Source organism: Nerophis lumbriciformis, linkage group LG37 (assembly GCF_033978685.3).
Source record: "Nerophis lumbriciformis linkage group LG37, RoL_Nlum_v2.1, whole genome shotgun sequence".
NCBI classification, from domain to species: domain Eukaryota; kingdom Metazoa; phylum Chordata; class Actinopteri; order Syngnathiformes; family Syngnathidae; genus Nerophis; species Nerophis lumbriciformis.
This window is the reverse complement of record NC_084584.2, coordinates 12,185,001-12,206,502: the sequence shown is the minus strand read 5'-3', so window position 1 is coordinate 12,206,502 and position 21,502 is coordinate 12,185,001. Positions and strand designations below refer to the sequence as shown.

At 39.3% G+C, this 21,502-nt stretch overlaps 1 protein-coding gene across 4 annotated transcripts in view; it reads left to right on the top strand.

The window, feature by feature from the left end:
- The window catches only part of LOC133577594 (potassium voltage-gated channel subfamily KQT member 4), a 143,986-nt gene that overhangs the window by 120,801 nt on the left and 1,683 nt on the right, over window positions 1-21,502 (top strand). For all 4 annotated transcript variants that reach the window (XM_061931589.1, XM_061931587.1, XM_061931590.1 and 1 more), the window contains 4 exons: window positions 691-920; window positions 977-1,076; window positions 13,404-13,535; window positions 15,545-15,683. In XM_061931589.1, the coding sequence (XP_061787573.1) occupies window positions 691-920; window positions 977-1,076; window positions 13,404-13,535; window positions 15,545-15,683 (601 nt within the window). The remainder of the gene's footprint in view (window positions 1-690; window positions 921-976; window positions 1,077-13,403; window positions 13,536-15,544; window positions 15,684-21,502) is intronic.

The window sequence follows — 21,502 nt, the reverse complement described above, 5'->3', positions numbered from 1 at the left end:
AAAACATTAATTTAGTTTCAATAAAGAAATGGATAATTAGCCATAAAAATGGTTTTAAATTGTACATGAAATCAAGTCTAAGTCTGTTAAAAATCTGATCAAATGTCCACCCTGTTTGCTGTATTATCTTTATTGATAAAAAAAAAGAAGTGACACTTACTTGATCAATGATTTAGCATGTGGACAAATAATGTAGACAAATCCACAGTGTCAGTGTTTGTGTGGACATAGTGTGACTTTCACTGTGCAGCTTCAGCTCACATGAAAGACATTCTCACTCAACGCACACAGAAAAAAAACGAGTATATCATCATTTCACGGAATCAAGCGCATGGCGTGTGTGCCGACGGATGCGTGACGGCGACTCGACGGATCTCGCTGGCTGGCGTTGTTGTCGAGTGCTGTTGTGATGACTCTGACATTTTAGCCACGCAGTCGTCATCGCTCCACTGACGAGATTAAGAGAGCGTGTCTTTTTATTCGGACGCCATTGTAGCGCTTCCCCCGCTGCTGTGCTATATAAATCCAATTATTGACATCGGTCTGGTCGCCATGGTGACTCATCAGGTGTCAGGTTTGGTGCTGATGCTGAAGTTGCTTTGTGCTTGGCTAACGAGCTCACAGCGTCTCCGGGGGTGCACGGGTCCAAAGTGGACGCCCAAAGGAGCTCACAAACTCTTTCCCTCTCAGCAGTAAAATAGGCTTCCGGGATCGCATCAGGATGAACAATTCCCGATCCGCCCAGGCCATCCGCAGTAAGGCCTCGCCGCAGCCGCCCGCCTCCAACGTGGGGTGCTCCCCCAGCCAGGAGAACGTCCCCGACAATGCCAGCCCCGGGAAGGTGCAGAAGAGCTGGAGCTTCAACGACCGCACGCGCTTCCGCACCTCGCTGCGCCTCAAAGCGCGGCCGCCCGCCGACGGTACGCACGCCACCCCGTCAGGCTCTGGCCACGCCCCCTCACGATTGTCTCCACAGCGGACGGGCTGGGAGAGGACAGCGTGGAGGACAGAGGCTACTGTGAAGTGGCCATGGATGAAGTCATTCCCGCCGTGAAGACGCTCATCCGGGCCGTCAGGTGAGTTAGCAACTTCACTTCTTTGCAGTCTATTCAATTGAATATAAGTTGGAAAGGATTTTCAAATCATTATATTCTGTTTTTATTTACCATTTACACAACATGACAACTTCACCGCTTTTGGGTTTTGTATTTTGGTACTTGATGCATACCGTATTTTTCGGACTATAAGTCGCAGTTTTTTTCATAGTTTGGCCGGGCTCCAGTGTGACTTCAGTGTTTCCCACACATTCATTTATTTGTGGCGGCCCGCCACGAAAGAATTACGTCCGCCACAAATGGATTTTTCGGCTTTTGACTCGCTCGACCGCTCATAAAAGCAATGGGACCGTCTGTGAATGTTGCTTGTAGTTACAACTCCGGTGCAGTAGGTGGCGGTAGCCTACTATGCATTGTAACTCCGCCAATAGCACTTAATTCACCTGGTGGGCCAGAAGAAGAAGAAGAAGAAGAAGAGGGACGGACGGACGGGATCAAAATACGAGGGTAATATAGGTTATAGGTAGATAGGTTATAGCTGCATCGCTCGCGGCTCGTCATATATTTAACGTTAATCCGCGATTTCACCGAGCGTTTCACTGACGGTGAGCAGCCTGACGCTGCTTCATTAACACCGCCGCTGTTTGACTCGGGGGCCGGGGTAGACGCACGTAGTAACAGTCACGTGTTTTCATACCGACGAGCTAACGTGTCCAGGTTATAACCCTGTTGTCAATAAACTCACATGGACTGAAGCTAAATTGTCCACTGTCCACTGCAGCATGTGAATGCAATGAAAAGAATAAAATCTGAGCCAACCAGCTGTTAAAATGTTGTCCAGGTTAATGTTTTGGCCATTAAAGGCCCTTCATTTCAAGATTTCAACTGTGATCGGGCTTTAAACAGGTGGCTGACCTGTTCAGATGGGTGTTACTGCTACTGGTCAAATAATGTGAAATAGCATTTGATTTTACATGTATGCAATGCCATTTAAATGCAATTATAGAGAATAATAATAATAATAATAAATACTGTGTAGTGTTGTAAATAGTCAACGGGAAGAATTTTAGTAAGATATAAGCCATGAGCACTACACAGCCAGAAAAAAACCTAGGCAGGACAAGTAAAAATATTGGGGCAAGTAGATTTGAGAAGTCGGGCAAGTAGAAAAAAACCTTAACGTTGAACCCTGCATGTGTTGAGCTGCTGCCGCTTAAGGTTAGACGGCACTGTACATAGAGCGGTTCTGCTCGTTAGTAATAAATTCTAATGTTGGATGTTCACTCCTTCACACAGATGAGTATAGAAAAATATTTTCAACGGCCGAAAAGGGCTCGACTTGGAGAGGAGGTAGACCTACAGTCCGGACCACAGGTGCGACCTGTTCAGCAGCAGCAGGAGGAGGAGGAGGTTGACTGACTGTGGCAGGACACCTCTGCCTCTGTTTCACTTCATGTTGCTGGTAAATAATATGGTTGTAGTAGTAGGCTAAAGTTAAATTATTTAGTATTCACTAATTAAAGGGGCAGAGCTTTAAGAGACATTTTAGCTTTTATATTTTATAAGATATATTTTTTGTAAGAACCACAATTAATAAATATATTTCAGTGAATCACTAATTGTTCAAATCTGTATATAAATATGTACATAAAATGTTGTAATTATATTCCAACTCCGCGTTCTTCTTGGTCATCGCCGCTGCCGCCGCCACCCCCCGACCACACCACCACAAATAGATGCCTGTCCTATGGGAAACACTGGACTTATATATGTTTTTTTCCTTCTTTATTATGCATTTTCGGCATGTGCGACTTATACTCCAGTGCGACTTGTACTCCGAAAAATACGGTACAAATATTACCATGCAAGGGTTTTCTTAACTAATTTTGCAGGTATACACCAGCGTCAAATAGTTTATTACTTGACGAATGATGCCTGTTAGCATGCTAATGTTAGTATGCTAACTTTTTTTGAACTCATTTTCTTGGTATACATCTCCAGTCATATTTTGTTACCGTATTTTCCGCACTATAAGGCGCACCGGATTATAAAGCGCACCTTCAATGAATGGCCTATTTTAAAACTATGTTCATATATAAGGCGCACCGCATTATAAGGCGCATAGAATAGACGCTACTGTCAGAGTTTGTAGGTGACGAACCCCAAGATGCAGAGAAGGTGGAAGGCATTGTGCGGGAAAACATGATTTAATGTTCATAAAATAAAGGAAAAAACACAAACTAGGAACAGGAAACAGGATGCCAGGAAAACAGGAACTGGAAGACGAGGAACAAAAAGACAGCAAGCTACAAACATCTACAATAAATAGCTTACCGCTACCGCTTACAGCTACACTGGCATCGACAAGTAGGAATGACAATAATCCAGCACTGACTGGAGGAGAAGGCAGGTTTAAATAGCAGCTGGCTGATTGACACCAGGTGTGGCCAGGTGCCAATCAGCCACAGCTGAGGGGACACAGCACTCAGGGAGACAAGTAGGAAATAACCAAAATAAGAGCGCCGACAGGAAATAAAGACAAACAGAGGAAAAACTCAAAACATAACTAAACTGTCAGTGACAAACCTGACAGCTACAGTAGAGGCTGGGGTTACGTTATGCATCCTGTAGTTGTGAGACCTGTTGCGGCTCAATATTGGTCCATATATAAGGTGCACCGGATTATAAGGCGCACTGTCAGCTTTTGAGAAAATTGGAGGTTTTTAGGTGCGCCTTTATAGTGCGGAAAATACGGTACTTGATGCATGCTAATTTTAGCATGCTAGCATTTTAAACACATTTTTCAGGTACACACCTTAGAGCAGGGTTGGGCAAACTATGGCTTGCGGGCCACATCCGGCCCGTTGGTCCCTTTAATCCGGCCCCCCAAATATTAAAACAGAATTGAGCAATTTGAGTGATGAAAAGTGATGATTTGACGCACTGGCAAAAAAGGGTGATCAACAACAATGCTCCCACGAAAATGGAATGTAAGTGTTAACCCTTTAATACTATTTGTATGTTTATTTGATGTTCTGATAAATTGTTGAAAATACAAACCCCGTTTCCATATGAGTTGGGAAATTGTGTTAGATGTAAATATAAACGGAATACAATGATTTGCAAATCATTTTCAACCCATATTCAGTTGAATATGCTACAAAGACAACATATTTGATGTTCAAACTGATAAACATTTTTTTTTTCAAATAATCATTAACTTTAGAATTTCATGCCAGAAACACGTGACAAAGAAGTTGTGAAAGGTGGCAATAAATACTGATAAAGTTGAGGAATGCTCATCAAACACTTATTTGGAACATCCCACAAGTGTGCAGGCTAATTGGGAACAGGTGGGTGCCATGGTTGGGTATAAAAACAGCTTCCTAAAAAATGCTCAGTCTTTCACAAGAAAGGATGGGGCGAGGTACACCCCTTTGTCCACAACTGCGTGAGCAAATAGTCAAACAGTTTAAGAACAACGTTTCTCAAAGTGCAATTGCAAGAAATTTAGGGATTTCAACATCTACGGTCCATAATATCATCAAAAGGTTCAGAGAATCTGGAGAAATCGCTCCACGTAACCGGCATGGCCGGAAACCAACATTGAATGACCGTGACTTTCGATCCCTCAGACGGCACTGTATGAAAAACCGACATCAATCTCTAAAGGATATCACCACATGGGCTCAGGAACACTTCAGAAAACCACTGTCACTAAATACAGTTGGTCGCTACATCTGTAAGTGCAAGTTAAAGCTCTACTATGCAAAGCGAAAGCCATTTATCAACAACATCCAGAAACGCCGTCGGCTTCTCTGGGCCCGAGATCATCTAAGATGGACTCATGCAAAGTGGAAAAGTGTTCTGTGGTCTGACGAGTCCACATTTCAAATTGTTTTTGGAAATATTCGACATCGTGTCATCCGGACCAAAGGGGAAGCGAACCATCCAGACTGTTATCGACGCAAAGTTGAAAAGCCAGCATCTGTGATGGTATGGGGGTGCATTAGTGCCCAAGGCATGGGTAACTTACACATCTGTGAAGGCACTATTAATGCTGAAAGGTACATACAGGTTTTGGAACAACATATGCTGCCATCTAAGCGCCGTCTTTTTCATGGACGCCCCTGCTTATTTCAGCAAGACATTGCCAAGCCACATTGAGCACGTGTTACAACAGCGTGGCTTCGTAAAAAAAAAGAGTGCGGGTACTTTCCTGGCCCGCCTGCAGTCCAGACCTGTCTCCCATCGAAAATGTGTGGCGCATTATGAAGCGTAAAATACGACAGCGGAGACCCCGGACTGTTGAACGACTGAAGCTCTACATAAAACAAGAATGGGAAAGAATTCCACTTTCAAAGCTTCAACAATTAGTTTCCTCAGTTCCCAATCATTTATTGAGTGTTGTTAAAAGAAAAGGTGATGTAACACAGTGGTGAACATGCCCTTTCCCAACTACTTTGGCACGTGTTGCAGCCATCAAATTCTAAGTTAATTATTATTTGCAAAAAAAAATAAAGTTTATGAGTTTGAACATCAAATATCTTGTCTTTGTAGTGCATTCAATTGAATATGGGTTGAAAAGTATTTGCAAATCATTGTATTCCGTTTATATTTACATCTAACACAATTTCCCAACTCATATGGAAACAGGGTTTGTAGATGTATTATGATTTAAGTAGCTCATATTTGAGAAAACTACTCTTCGTTCCAACAGAATATGATATGCTTTAAAATGCATCATGTGCTCCCCCGGCCCATTTGTCAAATTTCAAAAGCCAATGTGGCCCCTGAGCCATAAAGTTTGCCCACCCCTGCCTTAGAGTGATATATTTTGGTACTGTACGGATGTTACATTTGGCATTTTAGTATGCTAACATGAGCATGCTAGCTTCTTTAGCTAATTTAGCAGATAAACACCTCAGTGTCCTATGCATATTTTAGTATTTCACTAATGCTAACGGTCAGCATGTTAGCACGCAAGCTTTTGTTGCTCATCTTGCAAATGTTTTGTTACTTGACGCTATCTGACCAGTGTGCTAACTGTTAGCATTTCAGTTCGGCTTTGGCTCTTCAGCATACACACAAAATTTCGACCAAAATTGCATTTTCTAGTTTTGAAAGAAAAATCTATGTAATTGTACAGGTTTTGAAGGTGAAAACTACAAAATGGCCCCCACATCCTTTGATTTGTCAGTACATCTGCGATCCCCTCCAATGTTTCTCATTGTCATCCCATTGGGTTGAGTTTTTCCTTGCCCTGATGTGGGATCTGAGCCGAGGATGTCGTTGTGGCTTGTGCAGCCCTTTGAGACACTCGTGATTTAGGGCTATATAAAAAAACTTTGATTGATTGATTGATATAGAGGATCTTTGACTAGTCTTGCCAGATCTTGTGAGAGAAACTTGCAACCAGCGTTATGAAAACAAGACCAAAAGGCAACCAAAAAAATATATATATATACCTGTGTAATTGCACTATGCATAGGCAACAGTAAAATTATAAACACAGTTAACATGAAAAATGACCAAGCATGTATGTAAACCTGTGTGTATGTATATATGTGGACATATATGAATATATATGTATGTATATATATATGTGTGTGTGTGTGTGTGTGTGTGTGTGTGTGTGTGTGTGTGTGTGTGTGTGTGTGTGTGTGTGTGTGTGTGTGTGTGTGTGTGTGTGTGTGTGTGTGTGTGTGTGTGTGTGTGTGTATGTATATTTGTGTATGTATGTTTGTATATATATGTGTATGTATGTATGTATATATGTGTGTGTATGTATATGTATGTGTGTGTGTGTGTATGTATATTTGTGTATGTATATATGTGTATGTATGTATGTATGTATATATGTGTATGTATATGTATGTATGTATGTGTGTATATATATATATGTACAGTATGTATGTGTGTATATATATATATATATATGTGTATATATATATGTGTATATATACAGTATATATGTGTTTATACATAGTATATATGTATATGTATATATATATGTGTATATATGTATATGTATGTATATATGTGCGTGTGTATATATACAAGACTGTCTCAGAAAATTAGAATATTGTGATTAAGTCCTTTTATTTTCTGCAATGCAACTAAAAACATGAAAATGTCATACATTCTGGATTCATTACACATCAACTGAAATATTGCAGGCCTTTTATTATTTTAATATTGCTGATTATGGCATACAGCTTAAGAAAACTCAAAAATCCTATCTCAAAAAATTAGAATATTTCCTCAGACCAAGTAAAAAAGAAAGATTTATAACAGCAAAACAAAATCAAACATTTGAAAATGTCAATTAATGCACTCTGTACTCCTTTTGCACGGATTACTGCATCAATGCGGCGTGGCATGGAGCAATCAGCCTGTGGCATTGCTGAGGTGTTATGGATGCCCAGGATGCTTCAATAGCGGCTTTTAGCTCATTTGCATTATTGGGTCTGGTGTCTTTCAGCTTCTTCTTCACAATACCCCACACATTCTCTATGGGGTTCAGGTCAGGGGAGTTGGCAGGCCAATCGAGGACAGTAATGCCATGGTCAGTACACCAGTTACTGGTGGTTTTGGCACTGTGGGCAGGTGCCAGATCATGCTGGAAAATGAAATCATCATCTCCATATATATATATATATATATATATATATATATATATAGTGGAGAGAAAATTCTGAACAGTGATGCTAATATTGCATGAACTTATGGAATGTTGACAATAAAACGCGAGTCACAACAATGTAAGAATAATTCCCACCAATGAGTATTTCCATGATTTAAAAAAAATAGTTATAGATTTTTAATTAATTAATTAGTTAAATCTATCTTTAGTGTACTTGCGCTATGAGTGTGTTTGGAGGATAACGAGATAAAAGAGGTGAAGAAAAGAAACACACAGACCGAAAAAAGCAAGCCCAAATAAGTAACTACCACTTCAAAAACAAGCCAAAAATAATGCAACTTGTAACTCTAACGAGACTTGCAAGGGACTTTGGAAAAAAACAAGTCCCAAGTTCAATTGGCAACGCTTCCATTCAGGGCTGCAGAAAATCCTCGATTAATTCCATGAGAAAAAAGTTTGTATTTTGTTGCTTCGTATTTGTTTAATGACTTTAATTAAAACAGTACAAAATCCATCGTTTCCGGAAGACGTTTCATGGAGCTAAATTTGGGGGGAAAGTTTTGAAAAACTTAGTAACTGAAAAATCTAGTCTTGATATTGAACATAAATGTATTGAAAATAAGTGCACACTTTTTTCAGTTTGAAAAAAAATATGATTCACTCTGGTAATTCTTTTCTTTCACTTATTTTGTATTACAGCTTCTGTTTAGAGACAGTTTACAATTAAAGGGGTTTTTTTCGGGTTCAGGTCTTTCTTTCTCAAATGTTTTCGGTTCAGACTTATGGCCTGAATTTAGGGGGAGGGCGTGTCATCAACCTGCACGGTGAACAAGGGGTTAGTGCATGTGCCTCACAATACGAAGGTCCTGAGTTTAATCCCGGGTTCGGTATCTTTCTGTGTGGAGTTTGCATGTTCTCCCCGTGACTGCGTGGGTTCCCTCCGGCTTCCTCCCACTTCCAAAAACATGCACCTGGGGATAGGTTGATTGGCAACACTAAATGGTCCCTAGTGTGTGAATGTGAGTGTGAATGTTGTCTGTCTATCTGTGTTGGCCCTGCGATGAGGTAGCGACTTGTCCAGGGTGTACTCCGCCTTCCGCCCCAATGCAGCTAAAATAGGCTCCAGCACCCCCCCGCGACCCCGAAAGGGAGAAGCGGTAGGAAATGGATGGATGGGCGTGTCATCAACTGAGGGGGCATGTCTCTTATCACGTGACCTTCAGGAGATGTAATGTGGCTCTTTATTGGATTATTGTATTGTGTGTAAAACCAATGGTGAAATTGAGAACACAAAATCAGAAGCAGAAGTACTTTATTAATCCCCGAGGGGAAATTTATAAAAAAAAAAATGTATTTTTTTTTCAGAATTGACAAATGAATACGAAATAACTTAATTTTTGAAACCGTGATTGGGTACTTTTTTTTTTATCTCATTAAATTCCAGTTAGGTCCCACGTCATCGTTTAAGTCCTTTCGACTCATCAGGTTTTACCCGTACCCAACTGTGGTGCATTCAAAGACAGCTATAAAATGGAAAAGAGAACAGTCGGCAAATCACAATGAAACAAAACGACATAAACATGCAAAAAGCTGTTTGCTATATTATTTTTACAATAAATGAACTGTGTAGCTCACATAAAATGTGTCGTTGATTTGATTTATTTCCTACACTCCCTGAAGGCAACGCCAAGCCATCTCTGTCACATTGTGATTTGTTTGAACCACGGAACATGAAACTGGCTCTCCTTTAATGAGCCCTCGCTCCAAGCAGTGGTTATTACTATCACTAATTGTTTTGTATACACTAAATACTGCTATCATACATGTATATCATGTATAAAGTTATGTTGTTAAAAAAAGAAGAAGCTAAAACCGATAAAAGAAGCCGATCTCGATGTGCGTCAAAATGCCCAATATCGGAGGCTCGGCTGAAAATCGTTTGTTGTCTACTTGCAAGTATTCCTGGCAATGTTTCACCTCAAGTTGTTCTTCTTTTTTTGTATTTGTACTGATTCAGCACAACGTACATACACAGTACTCACACGGACTCAGCAGAAAGTTCCGTCCTCAGGAGACGCATGGCTGTCCTCAGGGAGGTTGCACTTTTTGCATGTTTGTTTCCCGTTTTTATTTGTATTTTTTGTTGCTCTAATTTGGGGGTGTCCAAACTTTTTGCCTTGGGGGCCGCATTGGGCTAAAAAGCTGGGCTAAAAAGCCTGAAAGCTGGCTGCATGTGTATATATGTATATATAATATATATATATATATATATAGTGTGTGTGTGTATGTATATTTTATGTATGTATGTGTATGTATATATATATATATATATATATATATATATATATATATATATATATATATATATACACACACACATTATATATATATATATATATATATATATATATATATATATATATATATATATAATGTGTGTATATATTTTATATATATATATATATATATATATACACACACACATTATATATATATATATATATATATATATATATATATATATATATATATATATATATATATATATATATATATATATATATATATCTATCTCAGGGCTGTCAAATGAGTAAAATATTTAATTGCGATTAATCACATATACTGTCGGTATAATTTTTCATCATTACCCTACATTAACCTACATTACTACCCTAGACAGATAATGTTCCCTAGACAGATAATGTTCAGGGAGGGGCTATCCCAGCTGCAATCTGTGATATTTTCTACCTGAATAAATGCTTCTGATATTCCGTACATCAGTGTTTTTCAACCACTTTTCAACTCGTGTGCCGTGAGATACATTCTGGTGTGCCGTGGGAGATAATCTAATTTCACCTATTTGGGTAAAAAATATTTTTTGCAAACCAGTAATTATAGTCTGCAAATGATGTGTTGTTGTTTAGTGTCAGTTCTGTCTAGAGATCGGCAGAGTAACCGTGTAATACTCTTCCATATCAGTAGGTGGCAGCCAGTAGCTAATTGCTTTGTAGATGTCGGAAACAGCAGGAGGCAGCGTGCAGGTAAAAAGATGTCTAATGCTTAAACCAAAAATAAACAAAAGGTGAGTGCCCCTAAGAAAAGGCATTGAAATTTAGGGAAGGCTATGCAGAACGAAACTAAAACTGAACTGGCTACAAAGTCAACGAAAACAGAATGCTGGACGACAGCAAAGACTTACTGTGGAGTCCACAAAGTACATCCGAACATGACATGACCATCAACAATGTCCCCACAAAGAAGGATTAAAAACAACTGAAATATTCTTGATTGCTAAAACTAAGTAGATGCGGGAAATATCGCTCAAAGGAAGACATGAAGCTGCTAGAGGAAAATACCAAAAAAAGAGAAAAAGCCACCAAAATAAGAGCGCAAGACAAGAACTAAAACACTACACACAGGAAAACAGCAAAAAAGTCAGGGCGTGATGTGACAGGTGGTGACAGTACACCTACTTTGAGACAAGAGCTATAGTGATGCATGCTTGGTTATGGTTTGAATTCATATCCAACAATTGCGACAACGACTTTTTACTGTCAACTGAGTTTCGTTTTTTAATGATTTCTGCTGTTGGTGTGCCTCCGCATTTTTTCAACGCAAAAAATGTGCCGTGGCTCACAAAAGGTTGAAAAACATGACTTGTCGTACGAGCTAATGGTCTTCATATTGCTGCCTGACAATGTTTTAACACCTTCCCTATGAATTAATCAAATGTAATATTACGCCTGCTAATCATTCCGCAATTGAGGACTTGACCAGAACATGTTCTAAAAGGATTTACACAATATTTCAGCCAGCCATAAAAAAATGTGTGATAGTGTCAACAAAGTTCAATGAGCAGGTTGTATTATGTGTGACTGTTTGTGTTTGTTTATTTGCGCCGTGAGTGGGAAAGATCGCTTGAATCGGGTCATGTTTACAAATGCTGTGTTGTGTACACTTCAAACTGCATTAGTATGAATTAGAGATGTCCGATAATATCGGACTGCCGATATTATCGGCCGATAAATGCTTTAAAATGTAATATCGGAAATTATCGGTATCGGTTTCAAAAAGTTAAATTTATGACTTTTTAAAACGCCACTGTACGGAGTGGTACACGAACGTAGGGAGAAGTACAGAGCAGTTGCGTCTCCCAGTCATACTTGCCAACCCTCACGATTTTCCCGGGAGACTCACAAATTTCACGAAAAATCTCCCGATTTCCACCCAGACAACAATATTGGGGGCATGCCTTAAAGGCACTGCCTTTGCATGCCGGCCCAATCACATAATATCTACGGCTTTTCACACAAGTGAATGCAATGCAAACTTGGTCAACAGCCATACAGGTCACACTGAGGGTGGCCGTATAAACAACTTTAACACTGTTACAAATATGCGCCACACTGCGAACCCACACCAAACAAGAATGACAAACACATTTCGGGAGAACATCCGCACCATAACACAACAGAACAAATACCCAGAACCCCTTGCAGCACTAACTCTTCCGGGACACTCCAATATACACCCCCCCCCCCCCCCAACCCCACCCACTTCAATCTCCTCATGCTCTCTCAGGGAGAGCTTGTCCCAAATTCCAAGCTGCTGTTTTGGGGCATGTTAAAAAAAATAATGCACTTTGTGACTTCAATAATAAATATGGCAGTGCCATGTTGGCACTTTTTTCCATAACTTGAGTTGATTTAATTTGGAAAACCTTGTTACATTGTTTAATGCATCCAGCGGGGAATCACAACAAAATTAGGCATAATAATGTGTTAATTCCACGACTGTATATATCGGCATCGGTTGATATCGGTAATTAAGTGTTGGACAATATCGGAATATCGGATATCGGCAAAAAAGCCATTATTGGACATCTCTAGTATGAATTACTCATAATGTCCACGAGATAGTGGACCACTAGGAGCACTTTTACTGACATGTATTTATATAAAATGAAGTTGAAATTCCTTATTAAACTCGTGACTGAACTGAAATATGCGGGGCCGTAGTTTGGATACCACTGCTCTAATTAGTGAGAGAAGACATTGACGCCCACTGTGCGTACTTTTCCATCTGTGCCCTGATGACGCGGTGTTCTTTTAGCATAGTCGCTGCCTCCGCTTTCCCCCCCGCCCCGTGTTGGTTTTCGTATCAGCGTGCAGGTGCGCAGGCGGGGCATCCGTCACCTCTGCCGAAGTAAAACCGAAGCAAAGCGTAAATAAAGCTCTGCTGAATTGCAAAATAAATTGACAGCGCTGCAGGAGCTACAAATATCACAACATATCATATCAACATGTGTTGATTGAGCACGAGACGTGCTCAGTGATTCTATTGTGTGTGTGTGTGTGTGTGTGTGTGTGTGTGTGTGTGTGTGTGTGTGTGTGTGTGTGTGTGTGTGTGTGTGTGTGTGTGTGTGTGTGTGTGTGTGTGTGTGTGTGTGTGTGTGTGTGTGCGTGTTGCTATCTGTGGATGTCCCCACTTGCTGACACAGCAAGTCCCGATAAGCCAAATGTCTCATCACAGCGCGTCCGCATGGTTTGACCGCCTCTGCTCCTTTTGACGCTCCTGTTTGTAAGCGATAAGGTCACCCAGCTGTAATTAATCTTGTTATGCATCCTCCGTAGCGCCCTCATTGTTTTACTGTGCAGCTCTTTTTTTTCCTGTTTTTTTTTTTTTTCTGTGTGCGCGTGCAGGATTTTGAAGTTTCTGGTGGCCAAGAGGAAGTTCAAGGAGACGCTGCGCCCTTACGACGTGAAGGACGTCATCGAGCAGTACTCGGCGGGACACCTGGACATGCTGGGACGCATCAAGAGCTTGCAGATGCGGTAGGCGTCCTGCACAAAACATTCTATTGAATCAAAAACAAACAATAACATTCATATATAAAGACCATTTAAATACAAATATTTGCCCACATATAAATTATGTTGAATTCAAATAATACCGAATATATTAAGTATTTGTATTTGAACCGATACACTACCAATTCTCAGTACCTGGAAATCGATATCAACTTTCCGTACTTTTGTGCATGTTAATTGTTTTTAAAATCTTATCTTTTATTGCAACAGGTTCCATTTGAAATATCTTGTTTAATCATCATCATATTGTCATTTGCTAGCATGACGTTAAGCTGCAATTAGAGTTGCAAGTCCAAGACGTTAGATGGCAGTTTATGGTGTTTTTTGTTTTTTTGTTGCGCCCTAAAAAGTGTTAACACTGTAACTGTTGTACTTATAACGCACCAGCTGTTCGATCGTAACGTGCATCTTAGTTGTAGTTTCCATTAACACATTCAGAGGTGTTGCAATCGCCATGTAAAATCGCTAATGCTAATTAGTAGCATGTCAATGGCAAAGCCAGTGTATGATAGCATCCAGCTAGCACATTTTTGGAAAAGTGGAGCCATACTTAAAGTTACAATTGTAAGTCCAAGATGTCTAATAACATTTCTGTATAGTTTATAGTGTGTTGGATAGTCAGTTTAGTTTTTGCTGAGTCTAGTCAGCCTGTGCTTTATGAAGTATTTGGTTGCTCCCTAAAAAGTGTTAATACTGTAACTGTTGTACTTATGACGCACCAGCTGTTTGATCGTTACGTGCATCTTAGTTGTAGTTGTCATTAACACATTTAGTAGTGTTGAAATTGCCATGTAAAATTGCTAATGCTAATTAGTAGCATGTCAATGGCAAAGCCAGTGTATGTTAGCATCCAGCTAGCACATTTTTGGAAAGGTGGAGCCATACTTAAAGTTACAATTGTAAGTCCAAGATGTCTAATGACATTTCTGTATAGTTTATAGTGTGTTGGATAGTCAGTTTAGTTTTTGCTGAGTCTAGTCAGTCTGTGCTTTATGAAGTATTTGGTTGCTCCCTAAAAAGTGTTAATGCTGTAACTGTTGTACTTATGACGCACCAGCTGTTTGATTGTAACGTGCATCTTAGTTGTAGTTGTCATTAACACATTTAAAGGTGTTAAAATCGCCATGTAAAGTCGCTAATGCTAATTAGTAGCATGTCAATGGCAAAGCCAGTGTATGTTAGCATCCAGCTAGCACATTTTTGGAAAAGTGGAGCCATACTTAAAGTTACACTTGTAAGTCCAAGATGTCAAATGACATTTCCGTATAGCTTATAGTGTGTTGGATAGTCCGTTCAGTTTTTGCTGAGGCGAGTCAGTCTGTGCTTTATGAAGTCTTTTGTTGCTCCCTAAAAAGTGTTAATACTGTAACTGTTGTACTTATAACGCACCAGCTGTTTGATCTTAAAGTGCATCTTAGTTGTAGTTTTCATTAACACATTTAGAGGTGTTGAAATCGCCATGTAAATTTGCCAATGCTAATTAGTAGCATGTCAATAGCAAAGCCAAGGTATATTAGCATCAAGGTACATTAGTCATCAAATATTGTTTTTTACTTAAATTGCTATTGCTGTCTAAACGGTAATGAGAACGAAAACGTAAGCTAACATTATTAGCGTCAATGTGAACTTCCTCAGGCTGTAATTGTGTACATACTGCTCAGAAGACACTATGAAATAATTATACTTTAAAATTATTTTTTTACTTGTAGCGCTGGTGACAGTCTTTATTTACACAAGGTACAGGTACGATAGAGGAAGAGATGATGCGGTATTATATGCTCACAGATGCTACCGGCTGGTGGTTTGAGCACACTGCAGCTAGCCTTGGCTAATTGAACCAACCCCCACTCCTTAATGCTTCAGTCACACAGAATTCTCACAGGAATGATGCAAAAACTAACCCTAAACCACTGTATCTTACCGAGTTGTGCCTCCGTTACACGTGCACATTATTGTGCTCTGTCCCGTGCTAGAGTGGACCAGATCATCGGGCGAGGGGCCGTTCAGCCCGACAAGAAAGTGCGGCCAGAAAAGGGCGAGAAAACGCCGCCAGAGCTGGACTCTCTGGACGAGCTCAGCATGATGGGACGTGTGGTTAAGGTGGAGAAACAGGTACGTGCCAGCAAAAAAAAACAAAAAAAAACACAACTCCGGCTGTCAACGTTAACGCGTATATCTTAAAGAAATATGGTAATAATCACGTATCAACGCAGAGTAATCACGCCTTTTATTTTGCCCGAACATGCTTCGTTACCGTAACCCTGCATGTTTAATACGCTTCAAAATAACCCCCTTTAGTTAAAACAGTCGTTGCAAGATTGGACATTTGAGTCAACATTTCTCCGTAGAAAAGTGAAAAATAAAGTGATACATATTCCTTAATATTTTTGTACATTATTGTATAAAATTTCACATTTGACTGTGCTTTGTGGACAAAATAATTCAAACTGATTGCTTCCATGACTTCTTACATGTAGCTGCAGCGTGATGGAATGACCAGCAGAGGGCGACTGCCGCATTCATCGAAGTGAATGTGTAAAGCATACTTGCCAACCTTGAGACCTCCGATTTCGGGAGGTGGGGGGTGGGGGCGTGGTCGGGGTGGGGCGGGGGCGTGGTCGGGGTGGGGCGTGGTTAAGATATATATATATATATAAGAAATACTTGACTTTCAGTGAATTCTATCTATATATATATATATATTATTTTTTATTATTATATATATATATATACAGGTAAAAGCCAGTAAATTAGAATATTTTGAAAAACTTGATTTATTTCAGTAATTGCATTCAAAAGGTGTAACTAGTACATTATATTTATTCATTGCACACAGACTGATGCATTCAAATGTTTATTTCATTTAATTTTGATGATTTGAAGTGGCAACAAATGAAAATCCAAAATTCCGTGTGTCACAAAATTAGAATATTACTTAAGGCTAATACAAAAAAAGGATTTTTAGAAATGTTGGCCAACTGAAAAGTATGAAAATGAAAAATATGAGCATGTACAATACTCAATACTTGGTTGGAGCTCCTTTTGCCTCAATTACTGCGTTAATGCGGCGTGGCATGGAGTCGATGAGTTTCTGGCACTGCTCAGGTGTTATGAGAGCCCAGGTTGCTCTGATAGTGGCCTTCAACTCTTCTGCGTTTTTGGGTCTGGCATTCTGCATCTTCCTTTTCACAATACCCCACAGATTTTCTATGGGGCTAAGGTCAGGGGAGTTGGCGGGCCAATTTAGAACAGAAATACCATGGTCCGTAAACCAGGCACGGGTAGATTTTGCGCTGTGTGCAGGCGCCAAGTCCTGTTGGAACTTGAAATCTCCATCTCCATAGAGCAGGTCAGCAGCAGGAAGCATGAAGTGCTCTAAAACTTGCTGGTAGACGGCTGCGTTAGCCCTGGATCTCAGGAAACAGAGTGGACCGACACCAGCAGATGACATGGCACCCCAAACCATCACTGATGGTGGAAACTTTACACTAGACTTCAGGCAACGTGGATCCTGTGCCTCTCCTGTCTTCCTCCAGACTCTGGGACCTCGATTTCCAAAGGAAATGCAAAATTTGCATGGTTGGGTGATGGTTTGGGGTGCCATGTCATCTGCTGGTGTCGGTCCACTCTGTTTCCTGAGATCCAGGGTCAACGCAGCCGTCTACCAGCAAGTTTTAGAGCACTTCATGCTTCCTGCTGCTGACCTGCTCTATGGAGATGGAGATTTCAAGTTCCAACAGGACTTGGCGCCTGCACACAGCGCAAAATCTACCCGTGCCTGGTTTACGGACCATGGTATTTCTGTTCTAAATTGGCCCGCCAACTCCCCTGACCTTAGCCCCATAGAAAATCTGTGGGGTATTGTGAAAAGGAAGATGCAGAATGCCAGACCCAAAAACGCAGAAGAGTTGAAGGCCACTATCAGAGCAACCTGGGCTCTCATAACACCTGAGCAGTGCCAGAAACTCATCGACTCCATGCCACGCCGCATTAACGCAGTAATTGAGGCAAAAGGAGCTCCAACCAAGTATTGAGTATTGTACATGCTCATATTTTTCATTTTCATACTTTTCAGTTGGCCAACATTTCTAAAAATCCCTTTTTTGTATTAGCCTTAAGTAATATTCTAATTTTGTGACACACGGAATTTTGGATTTTCATTTGTTGCCACTTCAAATCATCAAAATTAAATGAAATAAACATTTGAATGCATCAGTCTGTGTGCAATGAATAAATATAATGTACTAGTTACACCTTTTGAATGCAATTACTGAAATAAATCAAGTTTTTCAAAATATTCTAATTTACTGGCTTTTACCTGTGTATATATATAAATAAATGAAATACTTGAATTTCAGTGTTCATTTATTTACACATATACACACACATAACACTCATCTACTCATTGTTGAGTTAAGGGTTGAATTGTCCATCTTTGTTCTATTCTCTGTCACTATTTCAGAACACACACATTATAAAATCAATAAGAAAACGGGAGCTCTAATTTGGGAGTCTGAATTAGGATCAGAAGTTCCTATATAAACATTGCGCACTCTCGTCGCCATTTTGTATTGATTACTGCAGCTGTGCACTGGATTCATTCACAAATACAAACTACAACTCACAAACACTTAAGAGTTAGGCTCCACCATCAGAATGTGTACTTAAACTTATAAAGATCACATGGATATTATTCAGTGAGTTAAACTAACCTGTTATACAAGAGGAAAAAGCGTTTCAATTGTTCACAGACTGGTCGCGCTCATCAGAATGACAAGACACTTCCGGTCTGCAGGTGATAGCATTCAATTGGGAAGAAACGCCCTACTGCCCCCTACTGACCAATGTGAATACTGATAAATGTGGAATGACAGCTCCAAAAACGAATTCAAACCACAAAATAAAATAAATAAATCAACACAAAAATGTGACACATTATGGGTGGGTCACATATGCATGTACAGTAGATGGCAGTATTGTCCTATTTAAAAGTGTCACAACATTGCTGTTTACGGCAGACCAACTGCTTTACGGTAGACGGAAACTTGACTGCTGTTGTTGTGTGTTGTTACCGCGCTGGGAGGACGTTAATGAAACTGCCTAACAATAAACACACATAAGAAACCAAGAACAGGCTGTCAACACGTCACTCAGGTCCACATGGAGCTGTAGGGGGCGTGGCCTCCAGCTCCGTCTGAATTTCAGGAGATTTTCGGGAGGAAATTTGTCCCGGGAGGTTTTCGGGAGAGGAGCTGAATTTCGGGAGTCTCCCGGAAAATCCGGGAGGGTTGGCAAGTATGGTGTAAAGCAGGGGTGCTCATTACGTCGATCGCGAGCTACGGGTCGATCTCGGAGGGTGTGTCAGTCGATCACCAGCCAGGCATTAAAAAAATAGTCCTAAAAATGAGCGATCATAAATCTTCACTATGACGTCACTTTCGTCACTTGATTGACATTCACGGCACCCGAGGGTCTTCTGAGATGACGCTGGCTGCTGCCAGCTCATTAAAATTACCGACTGGAAGGCGAGAAACACTTTATTTCAACAGACTCTGGCGCCGTACCTGTCGTAAAAACTCCAAAGACCGACCGCACAGTTGCACAATAAAAGCTCTGCTTCATCCTGCTTGCGCTACCAAAATAAGAGTCTCAGGAAGCTGGCGTGCACAAGCTAGCAAGCTACGGAGTTTGCCAACAATGTATTTCTTGTAAAGTGTATAAAAAGGAGTACGGAAGCTGGATAAATAAGATGCCAAAAAGCAACCACTTTCATGTGGTATTGGACTGAAAGGAGGACTTTTTTTCTCCTCCATTCGAAAATGAGGACATTATCATCACCACTGTCTGATTCCAATCAATGCAAGTCATCAGAATCAGGTAATACACCAACTTATATTCTTGTCTTCATGAAAGAAAGGAATCTATATGTGTTAAACATGCTTGTATTATCTTTAAACACCTTTAACTTGTTAACAATATTAACTATATGTGTTAAACATGCTTGTATTATCTTTAAACACTTTTAACTTGTTAACAATATTAACTATATGTGTTAGACATGCTTGTATTATCTTTAAACACCTTTAATTTGTTAACAATATTAACTATGTGTTAAACATGCTTGTATTATCTTTAAACACCTTTAACTTGTTAACAATATTAATTATATGTGTTAAACATGCTTGCGTTATCTTTAAACACCTTTAACGTATTAACAATATTAACTATATGTGTTAAACATGCTTGTATTATCATTAAACACCTTTAACTTGTTAACAATATTAACTATATGTATTAAACATACTTGTATTTTCATTAAACACCTTTAATGTATTAACAATATTAACTATATGTGTTAAACATGCTTGTATTATCATTAAACACCTTTAACTTGTTAACAAAAACATATGTTTCATAAATAAGTAAATATAAATTATATATATGAATGAGGTAGATCCCCACGACTTGATCAATTGAAAAGTAGCTCGCCTGCAGAAAAAGTGTGAGCACCCCTGGTGTAAAGTCAAGATGTAACGTTCGCGAACAAGTCAAGTCTTTTGAACGGCTCTTTTAAGTGAACGACGCGAACCTACTCACAGTTGCTTGTTTGAAAGCCGTTTCTAACGCATTAGAAACGGCTTTCAAACAAGCAACTGTGAGTAGGTTCTCATCGTTCACTTAAAAGAGCCGTTCAAAAGACTCGGCTCATTTGCGAACGTCACATCTCGACTTTACACTATGTACAACGTCACCCGACTGGCAACTTGACTAGAAAATGAGTCAGGCTCAAAGAAAACAGCAGCATTTGGAGTCACTTTTTTATTAGTTTTACTTGTAATTTATTTGTAGCCTTTTTCTGGTTATTTTTCTGATACATAAAGAGGTTTAAGCATACACACACCAGGCAGAGACAATATGTATTCACATTTTTATTATGTCTTCATTTTTATTCTCTTTTTTTTTTAAATATATATGTATATCATTTTAATGTACATAAATACATTATATTTGTACTTATTATTTGTATATTTCTTCTGTATTGCTAAAATGCTCTTGTGCTAAAAAAATTTTTAGGTGAGGGAACATTCCAAAAGCATGTGGATATGACACCACCTTAAAAAATGTTTACAATAAAAACAAAAATAAAAGGATAGCCAATATTTTACAATAATTTACACCAATTAAGTAATAATTGTGTACATTTGAAATATTCTGTTCCACATCTTGTCTTATAAACACTAGCAGTGATTGTTTAGTTTTAAAAAAAACAACAACAACATAAAACCACCATAACGTTTTTTTTTAACGGCTCCTCAAGATCCGACTCTCTTCAAAGAGCCATAATTCCCATCTCTAGTGTAAAGATGTTCAAACAGTTTTTAACAATCAAAAAATATCTGTTTCCCAGCTGTGGTCCACAGTGGCACTCAATTATAATACACTTTTCCACCAATATCAAACAGTCAGAAGACGTCTGGAGCTAAAGTCATAGAAAAGTTTCTTAAGGGCAAAAATGATGACTAAAGTGACGAAGCTGTATTTTCATTTGTACTTTTATTTTATTGACAGCTTATTGAGGAAACATCTTTATTATTAATTTAGTTAGAATGTATACATTTTAGCACTGAAAATCTATTTTTAAAATTTTTCATGAGTCCCTTCTTTTGCAGGTTTCTATTTTTTTAGTTCATCCTGTTCAACTGTAAGTAGGTTAGATGTAAATATTAGAGATGTCCGATAATGGCTTTTTTGCCGATATCCGATATTCCGATATTGTCCAACTCTTAATTACCGATTCCGATATCAACCGATACCGATATATACAGTCGTGGAATTAACACATTATTATGCCTAATTTTGTTGTGATGCCTCGCTGGATGCATTAAACAATGTAACAAGGTTTTCCAAAATAAATCAACTCAAGTTATGGA